The sequence below is a fragment of the Dromiciops gliroides genome, chromosome 3, assembly GCF_019393635.1.
Source record: "Dromiciops gliroides isolate mDroGli1 chromosome 3, mDroGli1.pri, whole genome shotgun sequence".
Lineage (NCBI taxonomy): Eukaryota > Metazoa > Chordata > Mammalia > Microbiotheria > Microbiotheriidae > Dromiciops > Dromiciops gliroides.
Genome location: NC_057863.1, coordinates 523,221,749 through 523,241,483, shown reverse-complemented (window position 1 = coordinate 523,241,483; position 19,735 = coordinate 523,221,749). Strand labels below are relative to the sequence as shown.

At 35.4% G+C, this 19,735-nt stretch overlaps 1 protein-coding gene across 1 annotated transcript in view; it reads right to left on the bottom strand.

Moving 5' to 3' along the window:
• Positions 1–19,735, bottom strand: part of DYNC2H1 (dynein cytoplasmic 2 heavy chain 1) — a 380,708-nt gene that overhangs the window by 129,774 nt on the left and 231,199 nt on the right. Inside the window, 7 exon segments of the mRNA XM_043996879.1 lie at positions 1,213–1,421; positions 3,811–3,822; positions 3,825–3,885; positions 10,555–10,710; positions 14,039–14,149; positions 17,265–17,318; positions 17,320–17,391. Of these exon segments, the coding sequence (XP_043852814.1) occupies positions 1,213–1,421; positions 3,811–3,822; positions 3,825–3,885; positions 10,555–10,710; positions 14,039–14,149; positions 17,265–17,318; positions 17,320–17,391 (675 nt within the window).

Genomic DNA, 19,735 nt, shown 5'->3' with positions numbered 1-19,735 from the left:
CTGGGCCCATTCTCCTGACTTCTTTTCTTATTTTAGAAAAAAAAGCAGTGAGTCTTATTATAATTCTCATTCTAATGATTCTACTCAGCACCACATAGTATAAGTTTTTCTACTTTTTTGTATACTTATGCCTGATAATTATTATAATATTATTCCCTTGAATACTATCATTTATTTAGCTATTCTATAATTCTGGAATATATATACTATTTTAACTTGTTACTACTACCAAGGCAGCAATTATGAATATTTAATATAAATATAGCCTTTTTACTAAATTTATGAAAAGTAGTCAAAGCAACAGAATTTCAGTCGAAAATTATGATGATTTTTGTGGCTTTATTTGCATTTTCCATTTCATTTGCATTTTTCCTCTCCCAAATGTTTGTATCAACCTACAATCCTACTAATTATGTAGTAGCATGCCTTTATTAATGTAATATTTTCATCAATTTAAAATATATTTTACCATTCTATTGGATAAATGTGATATCATAAGCTTTTCTTACTTTACATTTCTCATTCTAGGAAATATGAACAATTTTTTGGTCACAAAACCAACAAGATTAAGACTAGTCATTTTCTTCTAATACCTACCACCCCGAAAACCTCTCCAAAATAGGAATTAGGTATAAGAGTCACAGCAATTTCAGTTGTCTCCCATGGTCCTAGGATACCAAGAACTCTAATGGCATAAAACTTGATGAATTAACAGCAGAAAAAGTTAATCCCTACTGTATATAAGGAAAAAAGCACTGGCCCTGGAATCAGAGGACTTGGGTTCAAATCCCACTTATGATGATTACTACTTGTGTGACTAGGGCAATTATGATAAAGCATTTATTAAATAACTATTACATGTTAGGCACTGTGCTAGCCACTGGGGATACAAGTATAATGAATGAAGACAGTCCTTTCTGTTCCAACAAGTAAAAATCTCATTCTTCCAAACATTTAGCTACCTATCCTCATAATTTTTGTCATTATCATCACAATCATCACCAACAAAAATGTTAACCATCAGGATATTGTGGGAATGGTTGGGGAAACTGGCTGTTTAGCACTAAGAATAAAAGAAATGATATAGGAGATTAATGTCAGCTTTGATCTTGTAGGGAATGACCATTTAAAAATATAAATAAAATTTGGGTTCATATATACATATTTATATGTATTATGATAAGAGGATGATAACAACTTATTTTTACTTACCAAAATGCTGCAGGAATTAGGTAAAAAAATGGAATATGGAAAAATGCTTTTCTTATGCCTCTGGTATGAGCCATTTATCACTGTGGAATTAAAAAACTGTTCCAAATAGGATCGAAGGACTCTTAGATCAAAGAAGTTATCTATACGGCCTCCATAAATAGCGTTTTCAAGCAAGCCATGTACAAATTCCCACTGAACGTCTTTGGTACCTGTCAATTGAAAAATGCATTCACCATACATTTTAATTAATGTCGTTTCTAAAAACATTATTACTGCTATGAACATTCAAGTACACTTAAAAACAGAATAATTTATAGTATATCAAGAAAGTTTCCCTTAAAATGAAAGATTATGAATGGTTATAAGCAAATTCTGTTAAATACCTCCTGGAAATAAGTAGTATGCTACGGCTTTTGGAAAACAAGGTGAATAAGGTACAAAGACTCCTCTCCTGAAAAAAACATGGCCTCTTATTTATATTTCTATATGGTAGTATGTCTATTACCAATGGAAATGACATATAATGAATATAATACAGTGGGTACTTTTAAAAGTTCACTTGGCTTTGCAATATATCATATGACTACAATTTATAGTTAAAATTTTTAATTTTAAAAATAGTTAATAATAAATTATTTACCACTCCCTCAACAGATGCCACCAGATACAGATACCATGATGAGAAAATCCATGACTTGTACTGGGAGGTAGGGGAAAGCTAAAGAAAGTGATAAAAGCAACAAAAAAAGTGATAAAAGCAAATATTTTTCATAAGAATAATCCAGAATTGATTTTGGTTTTAACATTTCCACTGTAGCTTCTGATTACAAAAAGACCTAGAAGTGATAAGATTCTCATCAGTATATTTTGGTAGCTTCACAAAGAAAGGAAAGTGCTTCCTGTAACTTCATTCCCCAAACGAGTAAAAATAGGCCTCAAGGGAATTATAAAAGGTGTCCAGCAATTTTCTCACTTAGTCACTTGCTCTTTGTAACAATGACAACAGTGGCTCCAAAGTAGGATTAAATTCCAAAATGGGATTTCTCAATGACTTTCTTAAATCAATACTCATTTTTCTAAATGCACTTTGAAGTTTGCTGTTACCTTAGTTGAACAGAAAAGAATCAATGCAGCCTTCAAAATTTTAATATCATAGTCCTAGAAAAAGACTTGGATATGAGATACTCCCTGTGAATTTGACTTCATAATAAATGCCTTTTACCCATGTGTCTTAATCTCCTTTTCTAAAGACAGGATTTTATATTGCCCACAAACATGGAAACTCAAATATGACATTTTGGCTTTTATTCTATTTTGTTGGTTTTTTAGCATTTTATTCAAAGACTACGCATTTGCTTGACACAAAGGAACATTTACTGATTTAATGAACATGCAAATCTCAGCATTTATTTTTACACAGTGGCTTCTTATTTATTTCAATTTAATGATATGATTCAAGGGTAATGTACTTGACTAGTAATCAGGAGTCATGACTCTATTACTAATTCATTGGGTTGTCTTGGGCAAATCACTTAATGTTCTGATGCTTCAGTTCCCTCAACTGCTAAATCGATATATTAATACCTGCCCTACCTACTTTCCATAGGTATTCTGAGCATCAAATTAGGTGGTGATAATATGAGTAACTCAAAAAGATATTAAAAAGAACTAATAAATTAAGCCATTATTATATGTCCTCACAGAATTCATAGCTCGTTTTTAAAATTGAAATAGATAAACCCTCAAGAATGTCACAGTCTCTGCCCTAAATGTCAAATCTTAAACTTGCTCACATATAGTAAAGTGTGTCTCTTTATCTGGTAAAAATAGCACATGCTTTAGACCAGCTATCAAGCTGACTTTTAGCATGAATATGTTTGCTTGCACTGGTGACTGCCTCCTGCTCTGCTGCCCATCTAGAAAGGTAGCTCCACAATTTTCTCTAAGGATCCTGGCTGTGTGTGAAGACTCTGATAAGATATCTTGGCCTTGCAAGTCCTCATCATCCTACAAGTTGGCACAATTAAGTCCCAAATCTCACGGGGGAGACTAAGTCAGACCAATACAGTCTAGGAAGCTTGATCAAGATCAGATATCAAGCAAGGTAATATACCTTTAACCTAACTCTAGTTAGATGGACTTTAGATATCATCTAGTTTCAACATTTCTTTTTTTTTTTTTTTGGTGAGGCAATTGGGGTTAAGTGATTTGCCCAGGGTCACACAGCTAGTAAGTGTCAAGTGTCTGAGGCTGGATTTGAACTCAGGTACTCCTGAATCCAGGGCCGGTGCTTATCCACTGTGCCACCTAGCTGCCCTCACCATTTCATTTTTAAAGACAAGGAAACTGGAATCCTAAGAGAGATCAAATGACTTGTCCAATGTCATATAAATAGAACTAAAATGTAGATTTTAACCTAGGTCGTCTGGTTCCAAATCTAGTAGTCTCTCTTATCACACAGGGCTATTTCCATATACATTATTTGGAAGAAGATCTTCAGGACAGATATCTTGGGGAAGAGAATATAGACATTTAATACAGTCTTTTAAAACGATTTGCATTCCTAATGGAAAAAAATTATGAACTTTCAGCACTCACCATCAAAAAGTCGTCAATAATATTGTATCCAGCTCGAAGATCTGATAAAGAAAATTCATAAAATTTGGTCCAACCCTGTTATACCACAAAAGGAAAATTTTTTTTTAATTAAGCAGTATATATTAAAATATGAATAATATGATAGATATGTAATTATTCACTCATTCATTCATCCAGCATTTATTAAGTGCTAGACATGGTGATAAGAACTGGGGAAAAAATAGTCCATACCTTCAAGAAGCTCAAATGCTAAATATAAGGAGCAACTACAAGAACTTGTTTGGAAAACAAAGTGCATGAAAAAGAACAAGGCACAACAGTCCAGAAAGGTCAACTAGAGAAATTTTAGTGGTGCACACAGGAATCTGCATTTAATCCTAAAGAAAGAGCCATCAGAGCCTCTTGAACAGAAGAGTGACAATAAAACTGATGCTTTGGGAAGATGAATTTGACAACTCTGGAAGACAGACTGAAGATGACATGGTCTAGAGGCAGGGAAATCATACTTGTAATTTAAAATTTGAAACAATGTTCATTATTTACAATGAAAAGGAAACTACTGAATTTAAACAAATTTCTGGCCTAATCTTTCTTATGTCTCATAACAAACATTTCTTGATCCTTACAGAACTATCCTCCCCACTTCCCCATTCAGTTAGCTTTCAATTATTGTTCTGTAAGTACAATAAATACCTCTCACATTAAACTCCTGCTCTCAATTCATACAGCTACCCCTAATTCAAGCCCTCATCACCAGTTTTCTACCTGGACTCCTAGCTTTCAGTTTTAACCCACCCTGCCCTGCAGCAGTTTATCCTCTACACAGCTGCCAAAATAATTATCTTAAAGTATAGAAGTTTTGTTTGTTTGTTTTGGGGTTTTTTTGCAGGGCAATGGGGGTTACGTGACTTGCCCAGGGTCACATAGCTAGTAAGTGTCAAGTGTCTGAGGCCGGATTTGAACTCAGATCTTCCTGACTCCAGGACTGGTTCTCTATCCACTACGCCACCTAGCTGCCCCAAGTATAATAAGTTTTAACATGTCAGTTGACTGCTCAAGAACTTCAGTGGTTCACTATTGCCTCTAGAAAAAACAAAACAAAACAAAACAAAACTACAAACTACCTGATTTAGCCACTTAAAGTCTTTCAAAAACTAACCCTAATCTACCTTTGGACACTTATTCTACATTGTTCTCCTTTACATATTCCATTCTCAGTCAAACATTAACACCTTGCTACTCTCTAAACTTGGGAATTTGTCCTGTGCTTCCACAGCTTTGAATCAAATGGTCTATATGCCTATAAAACACCTCTCCTGACCTCTACTTCTTAGAAACCTTGGTTTCCTTTAAGGTTTGGTTCATATGCCACCTGCTTAAGAAAGGTATTCCCAGGCCCTATAGCTGATAGTCTTCTTCTACTGCTTCATAAATTATGAATATACTTATTGGTTTATATGTTGCATTGCCTCTAAAGAGAACTTAGGTTCATGGAAAGAAGAGTCTGTATTTTTATATTTTCTCCACAGAGTATTATTCTGATCCTTCCTCATTAATGGTGTTAACCCTGAAATGTCAGAGAGCTATGCTAGAATACAAAAAGCTCTGGCAGGTGTTGTTATGCTGGAAAGACTTTGATTATAATCCCAGCAACAGACTTGAGTCTGCCTTCTGAGCACTTACTTTGTCTAAACCCACCAGTGGCTGGACACTTGATAATAAATTCTTGAGCCACAACAACCTAGGAAACAAAGTAAAATACAAAATGGCCCTCAGCCCTACGTGGCACCTTTCTGCTTCTATAGTGATAGGGTATTAAGAATCACAGTTTTTAGGTTTTAACTTAGTTGATGCAACTCTAAATATGAGATCCTTGTCCAATAACCACAGAAGGACCACACTTGAAAAACTGAAATTTATCAATCTTGACATTTTTTCTATTAAAAAAAAAGAACACAGAATAAAATTGTAACTAAATAGAACAATGGCTAATACATTCCCCCTGTATAGGCAAAGGAAAGACTTGTCAGAGCTGGTTTTATCACGTATCACACAGTTACAAGAAATGTCATTTCATGGAATATCTGGTCATCTCCTGTTGCAGTGCTGGGGTTGGGAAACTGGCCCATTAGCTAAAGGAAAAGTAAGAGAGATAAGCCTATTAGGCGTGGCTATTGCCTGATCTGCACCAAGGGGACAGAGATGGCTCCAGGAATCAGAACTGCCCCATACCAGACTTCTCCCAATTCACCCCATCTACCATCTATAAAAGTTATGGCCTTTCTCATGTTGAAGGATATAGGTATCTCAGAAAACCATGTCTCTGAAACTATCTCCTCTCGAGAGAAATTTGACTTCTCTTGGTCTCTTTTCTCTAGCACCTAAATAAAAGATTATTTTATTCTAATTGGATTTGTGTGCAAGACAGTATAATTCTTTAAAGAGGAATACCTAAGGACCCCCCATCACCCATTTCCCCCATGACAATAAACATTTTCAAAAAGATCACCATCAACATAATTATGGCCTATATGCCAATATTTTAGAAGTTATATAGAGGCAGAAATATTCTATAAAGAATTCAATAAAACTCTATAAATTAAATCAACATCAACATATACTTTGAGAAGCAGTACATCTGTCCTCAATGTCAGGAAGACCTATTCAAGTTCTATATTGTGAGGAAAATGACTCCACAATAATTCTCTGGAACTCAGAGGTGATGTGTCAAAAGCTCATTTACCGTCATTCTTGCGAGAATGGGCAACCCAATGTGCAGCTGATGGGTACAAAGAATGGGGGCTCACGGGCCCTGTTTTTAACCCCTAGTCCCTTTTTTTTTTCTTTTTTTTTTTTTTTTTGGTGGAGCAATGAGGGTTAAGTGACTTGCCCAGGGTCACACAGCCAGCAAGTGTCAAGTGTCTGAGGCCGAATTTGAACTCAGGTCCTCCTGAATCCAAGGCCAGTGCTTTATCCATTGTACCACGTAGCTGCCCCTTAACCCCTAGTCCCTAACGTGAATGGACCCTCCCCTTTTTCATCACTAGTCCGATTACTCAAGGGTTACAATCTACATGCAAAAACTAGCTAACCAAAATGCAGTATTACTAACCCTAAGAGGTAACACAGGGGCAATTTCTTCAATCTTCCCTTATATGGATGGACACAGCCCTGGAGAGGACCTAATTGAGACTAGCTCAGGGCTCCTTGAACCGTGTGATCTTGTTTGCTGGAGGGGAAGGAGAGGGACTGAGACATTTTTCCTCTAACAGGTCAGGAGGAGTGTAATTTGAATGGTGACTATAATATTCTTATTAAGAGAAGACCATTCCCTATTTCCTCACATATATCTATAACACATTTTGTGATGTTGGGCAAGTGATTTAAACTCTCAAGCCCCAAGCCAATCTATAAGATTTTACATTGCAAAATAGTTGCCAAACAGCAATGGCAGAGAGAAACAGAGGTAAATTGCCATAAGGAGAGTGGCACATTAATTGCTTAGTAAGTGAAAACAAATACAAATATTTTAATATTCAGAGATTTCAATGTAAATGGTGATAAAGGTGAGTAGGAGGAAGGTGGCCAAAAGGTGGGAAAAACAGATCAGGCATAAGAAGTGAAAGAAATAAAAGCCTTTCAGACTACACAGAAATCTTATGCCTATACACCATGAAGACTTACTTTGAGACAAGAATCAGCCTGGATTACATCTGTACTCACTAGACATGGTGAGTCCAGATTTATAGCCATAAAAAGATAATAAAAAAGTGAAATCAGACAGGTCATGGCTCATCACTGCTATGAGAAGCAATCTGTGCAATTTCACCAGTGACTGAGCAAAGATCAAAAATTAGAAGAATAAGGGAAAAGATATGGCATGCAATTTAATAAAATTCTAAGAAGTTATTAATAATGAAAAATGAGATACAGAGGGAAAATAAGACAGAGCCTAATTGCAATAATTTTATGCAGAAGTTTAACTGACAGAAATCAATCTCTAAATCTCCATAATGAGACCAAAAGAACCTGTAAAGTATCCAAGTCAGCTTACTTGACAAGTTAAGAGATATGGAAGCCACCAGATTAGAATAGAAACTCTTTGGGAAAAAGGCTTAGGGCAAAGGAGAGCTTACTTAGAAGGCTATGGGCAGAATTGCAAAAAATGCTCCACTTGAATAGTCAGGAAGATCTAAGTTAAAATCCTTCCAATAACATTTAAAAGCTGTGTGACCCTGGACAAATCACTTGATTTTTCTCAGCCTGTTTCCTCATCCCCAAAATGAGGATGATAATAATAACATCTACCTCACAGGACTGTTGTGAAGATCAAGTGAGATAACACATGTAAAATGTCTTGCAAATCTTAAGGAGCTATATAAACGCTATCATCACCGTCGTCGTCAGCATCATCGTTCATAAAACAGAAAAAGTAGTTGAAGATAAAACCAGTTTAAAGAAAGCTTGCCAAGGCATCCAACTCAAATAATCCCAATGGCATCTAATGATTAAATGGGAAAGAGAACAATAAAGCAAAGAAAGATGGGAAAAGGTCAGCTGAGATGTTTCTTTTAACAAAGTGTCTTTCACTATCGAGGAAAATTGAGGTTCTACAGTTGGACTCAAACTTCATTGTTCCAGAAATGAGTATAGAAGAGACAGAAAAGGTGATGCTCAAGAGAATAAATATCAGGCTAATCACCCATAAAAGAGATCTGATACAATTAGGACTAGAGTGGTCTCTCTTTCAATCATCCACTATGACCTTCAACCATTTTCCCTCTGCTAGGTGGCACAGTGGATAGAGCTCTAGGCTGGGAGCCAGGAAAACCCGAGTTCAAATCTGGCTTTAGATGCTTTAGATGTAATCTTGGGCAACTCATTTAACCTCTGTTTCAGTTTCCTCAGTTGTAAAATTGGATTAATAATAGCACCTATTTTACAGAGTTCTTGTGAGGATCAAATGAGATAATATTGGCGAAGGATTTAGCACAGGGCCTGGTACATAGGAGGCACTTATTAATTGTGTGTTTGCTTCCTTCCACAGTCAACTCATCATCTAATTTGCTCCCCTCTGGTTCCTAAACTACTGACAGTCACTAGAAAAAGATAAAAACAATAACAACAAATGAACTGATTTCACCTCCTAAAAATGTGCAGTGCCTAGTTTTTGCCGATTCCTTACTACTATTCAAAAGTCATTCTAATATTTTCCAATAAGTTCTTTGCTCATCTTCCATTGGCACTGTTCCAAATACCTTCACCTCTCCCCGAGTTCCCAACTATATTCTAATCTCTCCCATTTGCCAAGCAGATGACTTTGCCTCCTTCACAAAACAGACTGCAGCCATTCAACATGAGTTCTCTTTTTCTGTCATTCATGGCCTTCCACAATCGCACACAAATATACTTCTATTACCATGCAACTCCTTTCAACTTACTACATGTTCTAGCCATACTCTATTACTCTTTATCTGCTCTACCTTCCTACCTCCACGCCTTTCCACCTTGTGCCTCAAATGTCTTCCCTTTCCTCCTTAGCCTGTTGAATCACTACCTGTGCTTTAAAGCCCAAATCAAGGGCTACTTCTTCCATAAAACTTTTTTTTTTCTGATTCTCTTTTAGGGATGCTCACAGCTCCTCAGATTACACATGGAACTTGATTTGTACCTGACAGATTGACAGTGTATCCCTGGGTAGCACCGATATCTGTCTATGTGCCTCATCATCTAACCTCTATGATGGTAAGGGAAGTTTTTATCTTCATTCTGTATCTTCCTCAGCATCTAACAGAGCAGGTAGCACTTAATAAATGCTGAATATTTTAATTTCTGTGACACTGTAGCCCCCCCAAAAACATTGGGAATATTGTCATGGGGGGCAGCTAGGTGGTGCATTAGATAAAGCACTGGCCCTGGATTCAGGAGGACCTAAGTTCAAATGAGGCCAGACACTTGGCACTTACTAGCTGTGTGACCCTGGTCAAGTCACTCAACCCTCATTGCACCCCCCCCCCCTCCAAAAAGAGGAATATTGTCATAAAGTGGTCTCCCAAGGTAGAATCAATGAAGACACATCTTGGTGAGTCCCTAAGACAACTGTGCATATGCTTATAAAGTATATGAGGACATATACATATCCAACAGAATATAATCTCCTTGAGAATAGAGATGACTTATTTTTGTTTTAGAATCCTGAAACCCCTAGCATAGTGAATGGCACATAGTTGGTGATTAACAAATGTGTGTTGTTATGTAATCCAAATTATTTTTTCCACAGACAACAACAAAAAATACTCTAAGGCAGAGGTCCTTAGCTTTTTTTGGTGTCAAGAGCCACTCTGGAAGTCAGAGGAAGCCTATGAAGCTCTACTCAGATTAATGTTTGTAAATACATAAAATAAAATATATGGGACTATGGAGGAAACCAATTAATACTGAAATATAATTATCAAAATACTAAAAGGAACAAGTTCACAGACCCAAAGTTAAGAAGAACCTCTGGGGGCAGCTAGGTGGTGCAGTGGATAGAGCACCGGCCCTGAATTCAGGAGGACCTGAGTTCAAATCTGGCCTCAGACAATTGACACTTACTAGCTGTGTGACCCTGGGCAAGTCACTTAACCCCAAATGCCTCACCAAAAAACAAAATCAACAACAAAAAAAAAAACCCAAGAAGAACCCTCTGGCTTTAAGGAAATAATATGTTGAAATTAATGTTTTCATAAGAAATGGTATTTCTACTTGAGGAATATAATTCCTTCTTTCTTGGCATGCAGCATGGAACCAGGCCAAGCTGAAGAGGGCATTGTGCCCGTTCCACAATGTCTTTTTTGCTAATTTGCTCTGAGTCCAGGACTCATACGTTCGCATTAAGTTTTTCTTCAAACCTGGAGGTGCCTGAAGGAAAAAACCCAACCATTTTACAATAACATAGTTATATTTCATGAGATAAATATGTTTACCCTAATTTAAGTTTATCTAAAAGAGGTTTACCCAAGCAAATATAAATACAGTTCAATTTAATTAATATATATTAAAAAGAACTATTGCAATAAGTTGTTTTTTTGTTGGTTTTTTTTTTTTTTGGTTAGGGTCTAGGAGACCAAATAATTGACATTTTGTAGATTTTACAGTCTCCTTTTTAAAATCATTAATTCAAAACATTTTATATGTGTAAGAACTACCTAGACATATAAACTTTATTTTCAGTAGCTGTGATCATAATTGAAGTTTTTCACTGAAAGTTTCCAAAATGAGCTAACACAAAGGTGTTATGACACCTTTAAAAACAAACCATAAAAGTTAATGCAATCCTTTAAAGAGATGGATTCACAGACAATTACAGATGGCAATCCATAAAACAATTAAGTAAAATCATAAGCGCTCTAAATTTTGATCTGCACTGTAACAATTGGAATGACGCCACCTGCTAGAGAGGTACTGTAGGAAAGCTCTGCCATGAGGAGAAAGCATCTGAAGGCAAGCCATGCAGTCAGGTCCTTGGTGTCAGGAAGTGATGTTTGCTTGTGGGTACTGTCTATCAAAACTACCAGCCAATCAACTTGAGGAGCCTCCCATTTTCTGGAGGAGACCATGAAGTAGGAAGCAGACACTGGCAGAGGGGTTCTTCTTTTTGTTCCTGACCTCACCATGGTGGGTCAGATGATGGAGTCTCTTAGAAATAGTTAGATTTTTACCTTTCTCTCTGATCCTGATGCTCTTTAATAAATAAACACTTAAATACTCTTGCTAAAGCTTATAATTTATTGGCAACCACTCATTAGATTTTAGATTTAGTATAGCTAGAATTTCACCTCCTTACAGATGCAACCACCAGAGTCCAGTTTTCCATCTAACCACTCCAAGAAGACAAGATCTCAAAGACTTTGAATGAACAGTTTTTGTTTTGTTGTTTTCTTTTTCCCTTCTGTTATCATATACACCATATGTACTATGTATTCTCTGCAGAGGTCCTCCCTCTGCAGGCAGTGTCAAAGCACCGGTGTTCATGAGGGGCCACCCCTCTGGACAAAATTTCCCCCTTTCTCCTTTTCCTATATTGTTATTTACATATTGTTTGTTAGCATAGGGTATGTTTCATCAAGGATAATGGAATGTGGTAGATATGGAGATTTAGCAGATACTCAGGGGCCCACCTGGAGATTGATCTAAACTGATTGAATTGAGTGAGAGCCAATTGACTGCTGATTGGCTTACTTCCAGTTAACTAACTTGTAAGCACATTTGGCTGCGTACTTAAGAAGGTATTGTTCTCAGAAGCTAAAAACTCTTGAAACTTTACTTTGTGACCACCTTCAGGTCAGTGAACCAATAAATTTGAATGATGCTAGCCAATCAGCTTGAAGAACCTCCCATTTCTGGGAGGAGGACATGAAGGAGGAAGTGAATGCTGGTGGGGAACTTTCTTGCTCTTCTTTTGGCTGGAGAGATCGGCGCGGGGTGGCAGGACTTCACATGGGAGGTTTAGGAAGACTAGAATTTCTGTGCTGTAAGAAATCTGTTCTCAATCTTTCTCACTTTACTATCTTATATCTTTAATAAACCCTAAAAGCCTAAACTCTTGGTGAATTTATCAGTGATTTTAGCCCTGGTTCCCCCCAAAACTGGGAGGAACAGATTAGAACCCACATTTAGATTTTTAAACACACAGTTCCAAAGAGTCTTCCAGACTTTGCCTGGAGAAATAGGAACTCATTTTCTAGATCTTTAATTTTGAGTATCTCTTTGTAAACTATGGAATTAGCTATGGCCAATTTTGAAAATAAACCTTTGGCTTCATATCCATTTCCTGGTAGACTAGTGAGAATAAAAATGTTCTCCCTGACACCTGGCTTTGCCCTACTGGCTACACACAGCCCAAAGTGCAGCTAAACCAGATTAAGATATATTTGGAAAATATTTAACAAAATTAATTTCTAATTAAGTATGACACCACTGTCATAGAATATTAGAATAAAAAAAGATGATGAAATGTAAAAATACAGAATTAAAAGAAATGTAGGGGCAGCTAGATGGCTCAGTGGATAAAGCAGTGGCCCTGGATTCAGGAGGACCTGAGTTCAAATCTGGTCTCAGACATTTGATACTTACTAGCTGTGTGACCCTGGGCAAGTCACTTAACCTCACCAAAAAAAGGTGGAATCTATTCTAAACTTGGAACTAGCTGTTTACCTTAGGAAAATCTAAAAATTTTTCAGGAAATCTCTATCTATATTATGTGAAACAAGTTTTGTGGGTTACAATTTGGGCAAAACTGGATTAGTCCAAACCCTGACCTGATTTAGAAATTCCTTCTCTGAAATCACTATCATCTGCACAATGCAGCATCTATTTTAATAAAGTGTTCATTACCTCTCTCTTCACCTCATTTTACTAATGTGTTAGTAGTGACTTTAACTATATCACTTGGACAGTCCCCCACAGGTTTTTAAAATTAATAATAATCACTAGAAAAAGTTGATAAATACAAAATAGTAAAAACAAATTTTAAATACTCGCTTTAGTTCTCTATTATAGCCAATATGGATGAAAGCAGATAGTTACCAAAGTTCCTTCAAAATATGAAACTACATAAATGCCATCATCACCACTGCTACACTACTACTATAATCACTATAACAAGTAAGAGGGAAAACAATATTTTGCATTTATATTGTGCTTCATACTTTATGAAGCACATACACATACATTATTTCATTCATCTTCTCAGTGGCTTTGAGAGATAGGCAGCACAGTTATTTTATCTCTATTTTTACAGTTAAGATGCTCAGATTATATAATATAGCTAATATTAGTAGGTACATGACTTGAACTAGGTCTTCTTATTCTTTGCACCATATCACTACTGCCTCTCAATTTAAGAAACAGTATGCTAGTAAAGGTTTAAAAGAGATGACTAAAACATCTTTTCATAGATACAGCCTTGTTTTTTTTATTCAGTGTCAGAGATTTTGATTTGGACCTCAGAAGTCTTCTAATCTAATCCATCATTTTATAAAGAAACTGAAGCCAAGAAATAGTTGGTGGCAGAACTATGATTTAAACTCAGGTACTCTGCCTCTAAATTTTTCATTTTCACATAAAGCATTCAAGTATAATGCACATTCGTTCTCTGTCAAGTCACTTACTACAATATTATGTGTAACTAAATATATCATGGTAACTTGTATCAATATGCCAGTGATTCAAGTTATAATGCTTTTACCTCATATGTTATCTTCAGACTGGACTGAAGTAAAATAGGAGTAAAGTTGGGATGAACTTCAGCTGTGAGCCAAAGACGAAAGCTCTCTTTGGGTTGGAGGGAATTCAGTTCCTGGAAGAAAGAAAGAAAATAGCAAATTTATTTATATAAGTATTAGAAATGACCCATTTCATATTATTAGAACCTCCAATGTCTATACTTATCATATACCTTACTATTAAATCCTTATAAATTTCTAAAAATAAGATTAATATAAGTTAATGATGATTAAAATATGGTTTACAAGTATGATCTAAATATTGTGCTTCACTTATAAAAAGGATAAAAAGGAAAGAAAAGGGTTGGGATTGGGAATGGATAAAGTGGCAAGAATGTTATGGTTAGATGTAATTTAACATGTAACCATAACCATGTAATGTAAAATGCAAAGCTTAGATCTTAGGAATTTCTCCTTAGGTTAGCACTTAGACAATTTTTTTTAAAAAAGGTTAATATGGACAACATATTTCTAAATTTGGAAATGTACACAGAATGAAAACATTTATAAAAACACACACACAAAAACCCCCAGCTTCTTTATAACGTACATCCAATATGCTTTAAGAAAGGCAAATTTAAGTCACTGAGTTCTCAATCAATTAGGATTTCATAGCCTCAGAACCAACAATTAGGTCTCTTGCCTACTGAATCAAGTCCAAACTCCTCTTGGTGGCTTTCAAGGCCTCTATAATCTGACCCCCATTCTGCATTTCCCCATTACTTCCCAATATTATTCCTGAGCATGATAGGTTTCCTTCTCTAAGCCTCTTGTTTATCCTGTACCCCTACTCTAGAATGTCCTCCTTCCCATTGATTAATCTAATAATCATTCAAGACCTATGTACATTCTACCATTTTTATTTAACTTCCTTCAAGTATTTCTACCCACACTGACCCCTCCCATCACCCCCTAAGGGCACATAATTGTTCTCAATTCCTGAAATGGGCTCATTTTGTTTCTTGTTAGATTGTATTGATGTTAGGAACTGAGTCATATTTTTCTTGAGTGTCCCAACAACCAACCAGTGGTGAGCAGACAATAGGTTCTCAGTAAATGTCTGATGAGTATGAGCACACCAAACATTGTTCAATTCCAAGACACTCAATAGTTATATTCTACTTATGTAATATATAATTACTCATATGTTCTCATAAAATAGCTAATTATTATGCTAAGATTTCATGAAAATTGATATTAAGAGTATGCTATTTCCTACCCCCCAAAATTGGAAAAATAGAATCCTGATAGATATTGTAATCGGAGGGAAAGAACAGCCATTCATTTTTAAATATCAAATATGCTTGTCTTTTTTTTTCATTTTATCTATTCAGGTTTTCAGATTAGATTTTCAAAAAATTTGTGGGATTCTGAGAATACCAGAACCTACAATTTATATATACTGCCAATATGTGGTGGTAAAGGCTTAGTTACATGATTTTTAACTGTTAAGATTTAGCAATAGTTAGGCAAAAACAGGGAAAGATGAGCTTATACTTTTATATTCACTGTCATTTTAAAGTATACATATGTGTATGTGTGTAAACACAAACATATACACATAGATGTGTAAATAATACACACATATCCATATAGAGCTTTCCATCTTCAGCTCTGCTTGGTTTCATCTCCACAGAACATAATGCCCATTGCCAGGGAACCCCTAATGCTCCACTTTCCCCACATTTCAGCTCTTTTTGTGTGCTGTCTTCTCCCATGATATTGTAAGTTCCTTGAGGGCAGAGACTGCTTTTCTTTTTCATGCTTGTATCCCTAGAGTTTAGCAATGTCTGGCACATAGTAGGCATTTATAAATGTGCATTGTATTGTATAATACAAACAGTATATACATATATATATAGACATTGCAACTAGGTGGCACAGTGAATAGGGCGCTCGACTTAAGAGTCAGAAAGATCTAATTTCAAATCCTTTCTCAGGACACCAGGAAATTCATATAACTCCTTTAGCCTTAGTTTCTGTATCTTCTGCCTAAAGGCATTGTTTGTAAGTTCAAATGAAGTAATATGTGTAAAGTACTTTGTAAAATGTAAAAGCTCTATAAATGCTAGTTATTATGATTATGATATATGATACATTTAAACAACTAGATGCAACCAATATTATAAAAACTAAGGATTAATGATGATATATAAGTGGACTCTTAAAGAAAATAAAGTCTGTGGTAGAATACAACACCTTTCTCAGGGATCCTTAAGTGTAATCGTTAACAGATGAACAGAAACAAACACCATTTGAATTTTTTATTTTCTTTCAAAATGACCTAGAAATCCTATCTTAGAATCATCTTTTTCTACCCTTGTTACAGAAGTGGTATTTCAGGCCAGCTTGATATAAAATCTCCTCAAGCCAGTTTGTTCTCAAACTTCTGATTGTTCATAGCTACTTCTCCACCATGACTGCAAACTATTCTGCTACTTGATGGTGTTAGAAAAAAATTAAAAGGATAGTTTTAGTTATTCTTCCAGCCTCATTGATAAATCCATCTATTCATTATCTATTTACCTACCCATTTGTATACATTTCATTCATATTTACACAGTCCTTTCCAATTTACAAATCATTTGTAAATTGTGTTCATCACAACAACCCTCTAAGATAGAGTGTTCAAGTCTTAAATCCAGGTAGTATCAGTGGCTGCTTACTGTGACTTCCCTTGCTGAACTCTTTCCATATGACTGAAGCAGAACAAAAGGCAGTCACAAAACAGTGTGTCTCTGCTATGAAAGTGTAAACCACCAAGAACCAGGTTCCTTTTTATTCTCCACTGTTCCCCACCTGGTGTCTTTACCTATATAATACTTGTTCTCCTTCAAAGTAATCTAAGCTTGTACTTGTGTTCTTTCTTTATTCATAAAAAATATGCTGTTTTGCAATAATTTTTTTTAAAAAAACCTTCCTTAAGTCTAAAGTACTATGTAACATTTAAAATTCAATAGTTTAAAAAGATATATTTCCAGGAAAAAGACATCATTTTTTGAATTAGCATTTAAAAGTAAACTTGACAAAGCTTTAAAGAGATTTCAGATGATTTTACAATATTCTGATTTCTAGAATGTTCATAAGTTACTATGGTGTTATAGCTTCATAAAAAATGATGTTATGCAGGGGTTCTTCTATGGAATAAATTAAACAGTATACTACTGTCTCCCATTTATCTTAACCTACCTTTTCCAAAACAGGAAGCCATGAAACCACAAGATGTAAGTTTTTCAAACACAGGCCAGTCTCCATTTTGAGCACATTCTCTCAACATCTGAATTGCTAAATCAGCTTGACCTTGGCCCATGGCAACCTAGAAAAAACAATAACAGAAAACAGTTATATTACAGAATATGTTGTCACTTTCACATGCAAGATACAAATTCTTAGTATTTTATACTGAACCAACGTTTAGACCTTTTTATGAGATTTATGAGTTTTTTATAGTTTAAATTTATTCTAAAACCTAACAGTTAATATTAAAATGCCATTTCTAGTCAGACAATAAGCAATGACTATTCCTTCTCTTTCCTTTTGTTGCCAGAATTGTTGATTGTAGCTGCATTCATTCCTTTTCTTTCACTACCTCACCATGAAACCCATTATCTCGATTCTCCTTAAAATGATCTCCCAAAGATTAATTATCATCATCTTGTCAATTCCCCCTTTCTATGTCCTCATTTCCCTTAATACCTCTATAGTACCTAAAAGTACCTTTCTTTAAAATTTCTCTTCCATTTAAAATAACTACAGAATATAGAAAATATTTAGAAAGCCATCTACCAAGACACATACAAAAGAATAAAACTACAAAATGCTTTTTACAAAAATAAAGACAGTTCTAAATAAGTGGAGTGAGTGTAATACTTTATGGTTGGAGCATGCTGATAGAATAAAAGTTAACATACAACCTTTAAACTGATTCACTTAATCAATGCCATATGAAACAAACTACCAAAATATTATTTTAGAAAGCTAGAAAAAATTATAACAAAATTCACCTAAAGTACAAAAAGTTTGAGTTTTTCTGGGGAAATTAAAAAAAAAACAAGGTAAGGAAGTGAGACTGGCAGTATCAGATCTCAGACTATACAGCAGAGTAGTGATCATTAAAAAAATGCAGAAAAGTTGTTCAGTGGAGCAGATTCAGAACATAATATACAAAATCAAACATAGCAGTATTCAATAGTATTCAATAAGCCCAAAGTATTCAACCATTGGGATAGGACTCATTATTCAACAAAAACTTCTGGGAAAAATAGAAAGTATCACACAATTAGGTTAGATTTAGATCTCACATCATGAACCACAATGAACTCCAAATGGATTCAGGATCTTCATATAAAATGACACAACATAAGAAAATTAAATAATAAAGGATAAAATGGGCAAATTTGATTACTTAACTTTTTTAATTGTATAAACAAAATCAATGTAGTTAATAAGGAAAAAATTTAACCTAAAAAAAACCTTTGAAGCATGACTTTCTGATAAAGGTCGGGTATGCAGATATATAAGGAACTGATGCAAATATTATAAGAATGATAGCCACTTCCCCATAAATGGTCAAAGGATATGACCAACAGTTATGAAGGGAAGAAATGAAAGAAACTGACAGTCGTATGAAAATGTGCTCCAAACCACTTAAATATAAGAATACAAATTAAACTCTCCTTGAGAAAGAGATTATTTTTGTTTTTTCTCCAGTGCTTAGCCCATACCCAGAAGATGGAGGCAGTGAGGTGGCACAGGGAAGAGAATGCCAGGCCTGGAGTCAGGAAGACTCATCCTTCTGAGTTCAGATCTGGTCTCAGAAACTTACTACCTGTATGGCCCTGGGCAAGTTATATAACCCTATTTTGCCTCAGTTTCCTCATCTTCAAAATAAGCTGGAGAAGGAAAGGTCAAATCACTGCAGTATCTTTGCCAAGAAAACCCCTAAATGGGGTTATGAAGAGTCAGACATGAATGAAATACAACTAAACAACAACAGAACTTGGTAAACACTTAAGAAATGTGTATTGACTTAACTTGACCTGACATTATAGGAATGACATTGATAAGCTAAAGATCACCCAAAGGAGAACAAAGAGGATGGAGGAGGCCCCGAGCCCATGTCCTATGAAGACCCACTGAAGGAACTAGGGAAGAAAGGGGCATGATGGCTGTGATGTAGTATGTGAAGGGCTGTCATGAAGAAGAAGTTTTCAAGTCTTCTGTTGGGCCCTAGAGGGCAAAGTGGCAAATTTAGGCTCACAGAAGTTAAAAGTCATCCCCAAAGTAAAAAGTAGAGCAGTTTATCCAGACTAGAAAGCAGGCCCTCTGAAACCTAGGTTCAGTCCATGCCTAGATTTCTCTTAGAGTCTGAAAAATGAAATAGGAAACTGATGTAATTATTGCCTACAAAATCAAAACAATCTCTCCCCAATTAATCTCAATTATCAAGATACTTTAGATAAACACATTTTCTTAGATAGTTTCTTTCTTTTTTTCCAGAAAATTGTCTCAATATTCCAGTTTAAGTCTTGTACAAAAGCATAACCCACACAGTAAATTAAATACTATTGAGTTGAAAAAGAATATATTTTTAAAGGATAAGCAACAAATTCTTTTCTCATCAAAGGATAAAGTATTCTAATAGTACTAACTGAAGTAGT